General features: G+C 38.2%; 1 protein-coding gene across 1 annotated transcript in view; it reads right to left on the minus strand.

Moving 5' to 3' along the window:
• Nucleotides 1–159: 159 nt before the first annotated feature.
• Nucleotides 160–12200, minus strand: part of LOC139700248 (polyamine-transporting ATPase 13A3-like) — a 30306-nt gene continuing 18265 nt past the window's right edge. Inside the window, exons 13-18 of the mRNA XM_071598871.1 lie at nucleotides 11896–12061; nucleotides 10819–11064; nucleotides 9166–9374; nucleotides 6608–6905; nucleotides 5252–5781; nucleotides 160–4105 (exon numbers count right to left, since the gene is read on the minus strand). Of these exons, the coding sequence (XP_071454972.1) occupies nucleotides 3482–4105; nucleotides 5252–5781; nucleotides 6608–6905; nucleotides 9166–9374; nucleotides 10819–11064; nucleotides 11896–12061 (2073 nt within the window). The 3' untranslated portion in view covers nucleotides 160–3481. The remainder of the gene's footprint in view (nucleotides 4106–5251; nucleotides 5782–6607; nucleotides 6906–9165; nucleotides 9375–10818; nucleotides 11065–11895; nucleotides 12062–12200) is intronic.

Raw genomic sequence — 12200 nt, forward strand, 5'->3', positions numbered from 1 at the left:
TTTGCATAGTTTGTTTCCTTTCCATCAATTATCAGTACCAACACATATACTGAATAAAAAGGAACAAAAATACTAATTATTAACTCAGCCATTCCCATCAAAAAGACCATTTCACTTGGGAGTCCCTACACTGAATGTAAATAACTTCTAAACCCGTAATGCACTACAAATCTTTATTATGGTAACTCATTTCATGAATCAGAAATAAAAATTGCAATCATTAACAATACAATTTCCTGCTAAGGATTTCACATCATGCCAAGCCCTGCAAAATATATTTACATCACACCCTCCTGGTGTAAACTTAAGTACAATATTTTATACAAATTTTAAGTCACACAAAAATTACATCAGTCTACCATTCCAAGTTTGATATGATAGGAAAAAGTATTTTAATTATCTTACCCAGGCACTTCTCTGAAACACTCAGTTAAATATTAATTACAGATATTGTTTTTTTTTTGAATGGTGACAAGCCAGCAAAAGCTGGTGAAACTACTTAAGAGCACAGTATACACATAAATATACCTTGGCATCATGCACTGACAGGGGAAGTGTACACATGTGGAACTGCTCCCAGTGTCTCTAGAAAAATATCAAATCTTCTTCAAAATTATGACCACATGAAAAGCTAACATGGGTAATTCTCAAAACTTATGCCGATGTACCCTGTCATATTCAACACATGAAAGAATTACACCTTCACAAAGTTTCTCATGAACACATCCCTGTGCTTACTACACACATAATACAGTGACTAAAGAGAGATCAGCCAATGGATATGCTCTTTAATAAATTATTTGAACAGTTATTGTACACTACATTAATCACACTATGCTATTACCAAAAACATCAGTTATTCTATGAAACACAAGCATAACTTATCACAGGGAATACTGGTTTCTAATATTAACTCTATCAACAGAGCAATACATTTTTTTCCAATCGTTACACACTTCTGAGGAAATGAAAGAGAACACAAAAATAGTGACTACTTTTGGAAATGTTAATGATCATAAATAGAATCAACCTTTAAAACTGTTAAATTAATATAAAAATGCTTTCATACATAAGTATGATGCTGGTTACTACAAGCTTGGTTAGAAATACTCATCTAACGGTTCCAACACCAAAAACAAAACCATAGGATACCGCCTCAAGCTCAACGACAGGGAATTTAACTGATTTCCAGAGATTTATAAAAAAGAAACTCTGCAATTCTATACTTCGCTATTAATTGCACAGCAGCAAAACCAAGGCCATGAGTGATAATCAATTGCAAAGTGTGGAATCGCAAAGTTTATTTTTGCTACTCCATGGAATGAGAAAAACCCTGTCTGCGAAATATGTTTTAAATTTGAATTTAGATCCGATTTTTATGTTGCTGCTATCATAATTATTATTTAAGCCAATCACAGCTATTTAGATAAATCTCTTTATATCTATTCCAAGAATAACTTGCATGTTCATTATATTACAATAAAGATTACAGAAAGATAACGCTATCCTCACAGCACCATTGCCAGTATTTGATTGAAATGGATAGACATAAATTATTACAAAATGGAACACTGCAAAGTAGATTGGCCAAAGTTAAGTGTGACTGAATGCCTTAAATTAAATGCCATGCTTCAGAGAAAAAGAGAACATAAAATATTTCAAATTCATAATTTGAAACACTTGGTTATGAAGTCCAGAATAAATTTGTACTAATGTTAACAAAACTGATTAGACTCAAATACTGGCCTATTAATATACTCTATTGTTATTTTTATTGAAGCTGCACATAGCAAACAAGTGCTATGACAGCTTATTGTCCATTCAGAGACTTGACTAAAATGCTACTTATTTTTTTTTTACAAAGACATTTCAGACAACCCGACCGGGATAAATACTCTCATCACAACACAATACTTTTATTCTTTCAAAATTGCAGGCACAACTTCACCAATTGTCGCCCATTGGTGGAGATGGAGACAGATATAATTCCCAAAAATTAACAGAATTCTATTTCCAGCCACTCAGACCACAACTGATCAATTGGTCACTTCAAACCTAAATATTGACAAGTAAAATATTACACGAGTTAATAAAAAAACTAGGTACACGTCCAAAACTAGAGTATTTAATATTATTCAGAGTAAGTGCACACACACACAGAGACGCAAAACAATCCACAAACCCAAAGCTGCGAGTCTCCAGGAAACCGTGGGAATGATCAATGGGGATGAAGCAATTGGCGTGCGCAATGGAATGACTGACTCCCTTTGAAATGAACTTCATCCACATCATTTCTTATAATTAGAAAATAAGGCAGTTAAGAGGATTTCACTAGTTCTTAACTCAAGTACCATCAATGTATGTTCAAAACAGGCCCAAAAAGGCCTAAGGAGACTAGCAATTATTTACCCGCAAGTGCAAGCAGGGATATCCCAAAACTAATGCACAGACAATCTAGCGGGGAAGAGTATAAATAGATATGGCAGGGGGCATTTTGTGCTTCCGAGGATATCAAACTGACGCTGGGGTCACAACTATCAGAATTAGCCTCCTTTAGATTTGATAATTGACCTGGTTAGGTTTTGCCAACTTATTAATTGTTCTCAAGCACTTCTCAGAGTTCAGTATGCGTGGCATTAAGTTTTGACAAACTATAGACAAGAATCACTCCATAATAACACAAAAATAACATAAACACATGAGTTTATACCATGGCTCCATGCAAATGTGAACACTTTTCCCAAATGGCAAGGTAAGCAAAATAAAAGGTGGCTTATTTGATGAGGACAAAAAACTTTCTCAAAAAATTTGCCGAGTGTCTTGTGTCCAGTCAGTCAATATTTATGCATACAGACATTTCTTCAAAATATTTCCATAACATGTGTAATTTAACATTTTCTTGTTCATTGGATATTCGTCAAATGACGAGTTAACAAATAATAAAAAAAGCTGCACAAAAAAATCAAAACAACTCTTTGCTGAAATGAGGCATTCAATATAAAGCCAAAATTTAAACATAACCGAACTTCATACTGGGGACAAAATACTTAAGAAGGAAAACAACAATATGCCGGGGAGAAATCGGCACACGGTATCATTCCCTCCACTGAAATGAAGAAATAGCACATTTGCACATCACAATACTGCCATCAATTTTAGATTTCTCCAATACCAACATGATCTCAGCGTTGGCTAAAAACCCACTCCGTGTAATCTCAACCAAATAACAATAATCAATGTAAACGTAAGCACGAACAAACAAACTAAAACTATCCGAGAAATCATGCATCCAACTCACATCAATTCCTCACCAAGATAAAACAGGAGAACGTACATATCCAAACTTTGGACTTCCACATTTTTTGGTTTGTGTCACAGGAACTATAAACTACACATTACAGCAAACTAGAGTCATCAATGACGCATGGTGAGGTGATGCCCTCCAGCCATTCTCACTGAATGTCAACGTCATGGCAAAGCGTCAGGGAGCCATGGCGACGTCTGGCGTCGATGGTGGCTGGGATGAGTATGAAATCGCCGGGCCCCAAACCGAACTCTCGGATACCAGCTCAACCCTTAGTGCCATGGGAGGGGGCTGAAGAGATGGCGGAGTGCCGGGGGACTGCACCACAGCCTCTCGGCTGATTGGTGGCCAACTGGAACCCTCCTCCTCTATTTCCCGCTGGATCAGGGCGTGCCGGGGCTCAGACACACCTCGACACCATATGCGAGAGGGATATGTCGAAGTGGCTTCCATGTAATCAACCAACGTCTCAATCCCTATAGCAATGATTAGGTTGGCAAAGGCAAATCCCAGCGATATGAGTCGGGAAGCATTGCTCACGGGAATCTTGAGCTGGAGGCTGGCTGCCAGCCAATCTGGGGGACAGAGAGTGAGAATCACGGAACAAACCGTGGCGGCTCCCAGAGATACCAACAGACCTCGATTGGATGGCAGGCTCTTCCGATGGGGAGCACCCTTGGAGAAAACGGCAGCGAGTATGATATACTGGAACACAGACACGGTGAAGACGGCATAGTTCTCTTTCGGTGCCCATTCGACATCTTCATATCCCACGGGTGAAGTACTGTTACCGTGCCAATTCTGCACAGAGAAGAAAATTTAAAAAAAAAAAAAAATGTCACCTTTGCAAAAATGAAAAGGAAACATTGGCATGAAGCTTGAAAGCTTTATTACAGTAAAACCATCTCCTACTTTCAGCAGTGAAAGGAAGTTGTATGCTCATTCTAGACTAACAGTTCTCTGTTTTTTAATGCCATATTATCATTCCATTAATTTATATGAAATCAAGCATTCACTTTTTCTGTTTTTATTAAACGATTATTTATTCAATGATTTGTGTTTCCGCAGGAAAACCCCACATGCATCAAAACTACAGTTGCTTGGGCATGAAATATTTATGAGGGAAGAGATTTATAATAAATGTGAAACTCCAATAGCCGTAAACAGTTTGAACTGTTTACGGCTATTGGAGTTTCACATTTATTATATATTACTAGCCGTAAGAGCTCATTTCTATCAATATAGGGAAGAGATTGACCTTGGAAACACCATCTGCTGTACCCAGTGACATACAAACTGCTTGCTCAAGGGGCTCCTGCTAATGCTTTTAAAGGCTCAGCCAGTTAACTGCCTTGATTACATACTTTCAGCAAATACACTGATTATATGGATGAGCCTATTCCAGCAGAAATGCTAAATAATCGTGGCAAAACGTTCTTTCTACAGATTATTACACCAATGCAGTAAGCAGCTAAGCATTCTGGCTCACGAAGTAGCCTGAATGAACCCTTACCCTGGATAATATTCAGGGTCAGAATAGATTTTGCCTGTTTCACAGGATAATGAGTGGCTTTCAAGGTATCAGAAAAATTCTAAGCAGCACAGCCTTACCATCTTAGATGACAACTGCAATGAGTTTTTTTTATTTTCTTAGTGTCTCCAAAATAACCCTCGGGCAAAATGCAAATGCTGCCATACTTTTTTTTTTAATACTAGGTTATTATAAATATGTATGTCATGTTTACCTATTCATTTAATAAATTCAGAGCATTTTGAAAGCCAAACTTAGTTTGGTAAATGAGAGTTTACTGTACCTTGATGCTACTCCAACCTATATCAAATGAGAACCCACTCTTTGTTCAAAACAACCGTGCCAAAGGGAGATTTCACTGCACGCTGACAATCTGTGAATATAAGATCTAAAAGCACACGTGCATATATACTCACCGAGGCCTCTGCAGGTGAGATGGTCGCATTCACATTTGACTGCGGGGCCAACAGCTGCGAAAAGACATCGCCCTGAGTCATTAAGAAGACAGCCGTTTGAGCAATGATGACAGTTACGACTTGTGCAGCCAGTGAAATGATAGGGGGGGCCGAGAGTAGCGATGCGAGAGGGGCCTGAGGGGAAAGTGGTCCTCCTTCGGCAGCCTCGGTGCGCCCAAAGAATGATGCAGACAGGGTTATGAGGAAAAGGTCTATGTATAGGAACTGTGTATCAGTCAGGTTGGACTCAATCGACTGTAATAGCATCACAGACACAAACTGAGTCAGACTGTAGGCCGCCATGTACTTGAAGACACCAACAGATGTCACCAGTGCAGCACGGCCTTCCCTGATCACCCTGGGGACACAAGATATGTTCGCTTCGGTGGAGGTGAATGGAGATGCGACTGAAGATTCAGCCTCCGAGAGAGATATCCCAGCATGGGCAGCCTTCAACGCACCACAGTCATTAGCACCATCACCACACATTCCTGAAAATAAAATTTACACATAAGTGCGAGATTTTTTTGTAAGTTAATCTTTATTTTTCCATTCCAAATAGTCCATTAAATATGCTCTAGGGGCTTAACATTTCCCATTCCAGCACAAAACCAATGTAGGCACAAAACATTCAAGAACAAAATTAACATGCAAGGCTGGAGACAACACGCCCTACCACATAACATTGCGGTACATCGTGGGGTAGATGTAGACTTCATGACTTCCACCAACTAAATCAGACATTATGCGCTACAGTGGAGAGAAACATATTATGCCATTTGCCTCTGATAAAAGTGTGGAAAACGACAAAGTTTTGTTCAATTGCAAACGGGCAGTTTTACACTTAATCCTCCATTCTCTGAATTCACATTTTTCCCGACTTTTCCTGAGAGTGGAATTCTTATATGAACATTGTTTACTCATGCATTTCACACTCTTTCCTAACTTGTCTCTAAATATACACAATTTTTTACCCTGATTTGACTTCCTTCAATTCAGTTTTACATTTACATAATTCTATGTTATAAACAAAAAAATAACCCAGTGAAGTAGTGAAATTCCATCTTCTTCCCTGTATTATTTAAAAGTCGGTGAAGTATTCAATCCCAGATTCCTAGTGATTGGCTACTATGCGGTGGGAAACCATTATGAACCAATTACAATACAATGTTTTATTTTACGTGTACAAACACCCACCCAATTTACATGCTCAGTGATGAGATACCGTGCTAATTGACTACATGCTATTCCACGATTCCGCCAGCAAGACGGCCAAGAATTTGCCAGAATTAAGAGGGAATTAGAAAAAGGACTAACCAACAGAGTAGCCAAGGGTCTGCAGTTCTTGGACAAGCTGCTGCTTCTGATCAGGGCTCATACGAGCAAATACAACGCCACGGACGCAAAGGCGAGCCATTACTTCACGGAAATGCTCACGGACCACATCCCAAGTCCTTCCGGTTGCAGCTAGCACCACGGGCAATTGTTTCTCCAGGGTAACCATGCCTCCACAGTTTCCCAAGCCCATCTCCAAGTCAAGTGATTTGTGACTGGGTGCATGGTTCAGGTTATTTTTATTCGTGGGAAACTTCTTATCTCCTTCCCCATGTCCATCCTGGAGTTGGCAATGAAAAAAACAGAACATGTTCACTTATCACAGCACAGGAAGACAAAAATATCTTAATCCAATGCAATGAGTAAAATGCTGACGGAGTTGGTCCGGCGAGTAACATGCCAGCTTGGCAGGCAAACAAAAGACACTGATCCTGAGTAGTCTTTCGTTTATTCTATTGGTTCAGGAGCAGTTTTGATGAAGTAGGAAAATAGAGGAGCGTGTTTATTAACACTCTACATTCCCAAATGAAATCTCTAATTACTTTTAATTAATGAAATGATATTTCTCACAGGCAAAATTTGACATGTTCAACTCCAGTTTATCAGCTGATAGGCATTTTTCACTAAGTTTCAACAACTATGATTCACAGTGTTATTCAAGGCAGCTTGCTAACTGTAATTTCAACTGTATTTCACTGAAGATGAGGTTTATTCTCATTAATTCTTTCAAGCAGGGCATACTATCACAAGTTTACTCAAAGAAGCTTTTCAATTATGGCTTTCCTCTCTAACATATCACAGAAAATACCATTTAATTTTTTTTTCAAATCTAATGGTTAAAGAAAATATTTGTACAGGGAACAAACCTGACAAAAAACTTACTGAAATCACTGCTGATCAGACTGTTAGCCAAATGTGCCTTTCACTCACTTGGCTTTGGCAAAACTCAAGAAGTATGTCAACTAAGTTGAGCCTGGGCCAAAGGAATGGTTACCACACGCAAGGTCAGTTTACTCATTCGCATATTTCCAATAGGATGCAACTGACTGTTTGTACTGTACTGAAACAGTTCTTCTATTTTGCCCAAGAGGCTGGTTCCCCTTACAGACCCAGAAATTTATTGAAAATTGTCTTTACTGAAAACATTGATTTGGGGAAGAGAAGAGATAGTCGTGGCATTGCTCTGCTTTGTTAAGGAGTCCTAAATGTCCGGCCAACAGGGACACATGAAAATGAATGTTTTGATGATTTTTTCATACATTTTATACCGCCAAGCAGTTAAATTTCATGCTACAGTCCTTGCTTCAACTTCATACTACATCGGCTTTGCAGATATAGAGGTGCAATGAATGGAGATTTTTTAAGAAAGATCTTTAAGAAGATCTTTCTTAAAGATCTTTCTTAACCCTCTTAGTGCGGCGGGCCGATATATCGGCTTTCGTATCCCTGGCGAAAAGTGCGGCGGGCCGATATATCGGCTCTTGCGTAGGCTATTGTTTAAATCGCTGTAACTTATGGTTTTTTCTCTAATAATTTATGGTTTTTGTGCTATCGATAGGTTGAATTCCATAGAATTACGTAACTAATTTTTTATTAGCAATTTTAAATGCTTTTCAAAAAGTATAATTCTTACTATAATTTTTCGTTCAGTTTTGTACATGTCGGGAAGCTCAGCCTAATTGTTTGCTCGTATTTTTTTCTGAGTGGTCTTTCCACTATGAAAAGCCACTGAAAGGCTACTAATTAATCTGTGATCATCTGTAATCTCTTGAATGTGTTGTGGTGTCAATTGCGCCCTGTGTAATGGATTACATTGTCAGCAGTTCTCTGTGAGTTAGAACTTGGTTTTTTTCTGCCTTTAGATTGTAAGCACATTGCTGCAGTCTCAAGGAAAGGGGAAAAGTCCCAATTTGACTCAGTGAGATCAGCCTTTTCAACAAAATCGAACTATGCAGAGGCTGACAAAAAAATTTGCCATTCACTGGTTTTTCTTTATTTATTTATAATATTTTCTGCACGTCTTTTTGATTCTTTATTATATTTAAATATCGTAGTTTAATTGAAAAATTTTTTAAAAAAATATTAGTTTTGTGTCTAAAAATCGAAATATAATTGCTAAAAAAATATTCTTCAAATTTATGATACTGTAGTAATTACATTTATTTTTCAGATGATGTAAATGTATTACATCATTATTAACTACAATATTATATTTTAAAATAAAAAAACTGCATATGGATATCTAAACAAATAACTTCATAATGTTTTTTTTTCTAAGGCGATACATTTTCTTAAATTACCCTTCGCACTTCTCACTAGTACCCCTGAAATCCCCGCCGCACTAAGAGGGTTAAAGATCTTCAGGGACGAAGCATTACTTCGACCCTGAAGTAAGATGTATGGATTAAGATAAAACATGAAAGAGTAAAATGACCATTGCCACCATGACACTTAAATCAGTTAGCAAGTCATCCATCATTATCACACCAAATAATTCCACACAAAATAAAAACATTGCATTTGGTGCGAGAAATGATTACCGAATGGGTCGAGAACTGCCGCTTTTGACGGTGAGGAGTATAGGAAGGGACAACTGCAGAGCTGTCTGGTAAGGTGTAATACAATCGAGGCTTTCCCTCCTTCCCATCTTCACCACTTCCAGCCACGGCATTCACCACGACAACTGAAGTGTTGGCCGGCACCATTCCACAGTCACGCCCAACACTCAATGCAGTCAGCATATTATCACCTACAAGACAAATGACGCTTCAGACAATATATCAATTGGGAACGCGTTATGTAACAAAGTTAAAAATCCCTCTATTTCTATAGCTATTTTTATTTAAACATGTATACTTACATCCACAATATTTTCTCAGCTGTTTTTATTACATTGGATAATGTGTTTCAAAATAATTACCAATAACTTACATACAAAAATTTTAAAACAACTATTTTTTCCCTGTAATCATTAAAGTGCATGCAGTTATGAGCAGTAAAATCTTAATAATAAATGCACTGCAGCGTGTACCAATGCAGATTGCACAAGGGCAAGGGATCCCCCGGCCTCAGATTTCAGATGAAGACGATTGAGAAGGGTTTCCAAAATGGACGAGAAAAGAGAGATCCCATTGGTCAAAGGAGCGAAAGAGCAAACTGAAAACATAAGGGTAGACTGAGGTCTTTTAATGAGGCAAAGCATTCAGATTTGGGAACAAGACCCTCACAAGATATTAACCGATCCTCCAGGTTGCACGTAGAGATGTTATTATTCTCCCTTACTTTTCAATCCCTCTCTTTAATGCAGTTTCTTGAGAGTTTACCCACACTGGCATTAAAAACATACACTGAATTAGCTATTTTTAAGGAATTTTAAATACTACAGGGTTCGTCCAGAAAATAAGTGTACTGATTTTTCCGCCGCTCCAGGCGCGCCCAGCACCACTCTGACGGGCTGCGATTGGAGGGGGGTATGTTGGCAAGCGACGCTGAAAAAGGCAGTCGGCTCTGAGCTCTGGTGTAGTGAGGAGCTCTGTTAACGCGAACCTCCACGCTCGACCCACGTCACGGAACGCGATGCCGAAGTTTTTGGAGCAGCGTTATTCCATCAAATTTGCGGTAAAGCTTGGGAAATCGTCTACCGAAACTGTCGGTATGATTAACCAGGCTTACGGGGAGTCAGCCATGTCCAGAAACATGATCTTTCGGTGGCACAAGATGTTCGTGGAGGGCAGAGAAGAGGTCGACGACGAGTCTTCGAGAGGTTCCCGATGATGCCTTCGCGGGAGCGTTCCAGGAATGAGAACGCCGCTGGAACAAGTGTATCGACTCACAAGGGTCCTATTTTGAGGAATATTAGCTTAAGATATGTAAAAGTGTAATAATTTTTTTTTCCTGAGCTCAGTACACTTATTTTCCGGACGAACCCTGTAGATGGATATTTTACAATGACATTAAATTTCAAGATGCTAATACATTAAAGCAGATGAAAGAATCATTAAAGATTTTTACTAAAATACAGAATAGCACCTCTAATTCACTCAAATCAAATGAGTAAATTAAAAGACAGCTCATATAATTCAACAAATGAAGAACTCACAAATGTAATGAGATGATTACTTATTAAGATAAGGATTAAAGTTCCATTATTTCTTGAAAAGCTATGGAGGATGGAGAGCAAAACTTCACATTACCTGTGACCATTACAGTCCTGATGCATGCATCTCGAAGCATGCCAATGATACCGCTTGTTTCTGGTTTCAATCTATTTTCCATTACAATTAGACCAAGCAAGGTTAATGCACTTTCAGCATCTTCCCTTGACCACCGCTGCACTTTGGCATAAGAAATCCTCGAGCTGACACGCTTGCCACCGATTGCTAGCACCCGATATCCCTGCCTGGTGTATTCATGCAGCACACAGCCAAAATCAGGAGGAACTGGAACAATATCAAAATGTAAGAATTGTGGAACTGACGTCATTACTTGCATGGGAGCAAATCACCTCAACAACTGAGCATTCAGTGAAGAATGGATAATTTCCAACCTAGTGGTGACAGCAATTCATAGAAAAGAATTGAAAATAAAAACTAATGAAAAAAACCATAGGGCTCTTTTAACATAGCAATTATTTTTGGTAAATTTAAGATCAAATAACAGCAAAAAAGTATTAAGGATTTCGTATTTTCCTAAAACTTATATTGAAACAGGAGTTATCAGGGTATGCACTGGGTTATACTTTTCCAAAACATTATTTTACCCTGACTTAATTTTCAAGGGGGAAGTGAAAGAGGTTATTACAATAGTAGTTTAATCTTCATAATATATGATATATGAACAAAGAATTACAGACAATCAATGCAACATAAAAATACAGACAATCATTATAATATATCATAGTGATATGATCTTCATGATATACAATGGTATGAGTACATGTTAAATAGTCATAGCATAAATTAAAAATTTATAAATGGAATACTGATTCCCATCCTGCTAATCCGGTCAGTTCTGGCTTGACACATTTATCAACACAGTTTAAGCTTTTAAAATAAAAGCTTTTTCGTACGCTTTGCTTATTGCATTATAATGTTATGAAAATGTTTAGTGAAAATATTAATAAAAACTACTAAATACTGCTTAATTTACAGATTGATAAAACTAATCGTGCAAAGAAATAAACCATTTTGGGCCACTGTTAACAAATTCAAGCTGGCACTAAACACTGCATTCATGAAAATGTGCAATTGCATTTCTATGCATTTTCATACCACTCTCAGGCTTAGATAGCGACAGGATCATCTCAGGAGAGCCCTTGCAGAATACACTGAAGTGGTTGGAGCCAAGGGTGCGGGTCACAACACTCATGCGCTGAAGTCCCGAAGAAAAAGGAAACTGCCTCACTATGCCCACTTCAATCGGAGAACAGCCATTTCCCTGAAGGACACAACATTTCTCAGTGTTAATGATGACATCACACTTCAGATAATATTTTAAACCCACACAAGGGGGGCAACATATTTGGTGACACTGGGAGCTGGAAGGAGAGCTTGCCACTTTGCACAAAAGCAACTGG

Source organism: Hetaerina americana, unplaced genomic scaffold (assembly GCF_022747635.1).
Source record: "Hetaerina americana unplaced genomic scaffold, ioHetAmer1.1.p SCAF_10, whole genome shotgun sequence".
Lineage (NCBI taxonomy): Eukaryota > Metazoa > Arthropoda > Insecta > Odonata > Calopterygidae > Hetaerina > Hetaerina americana.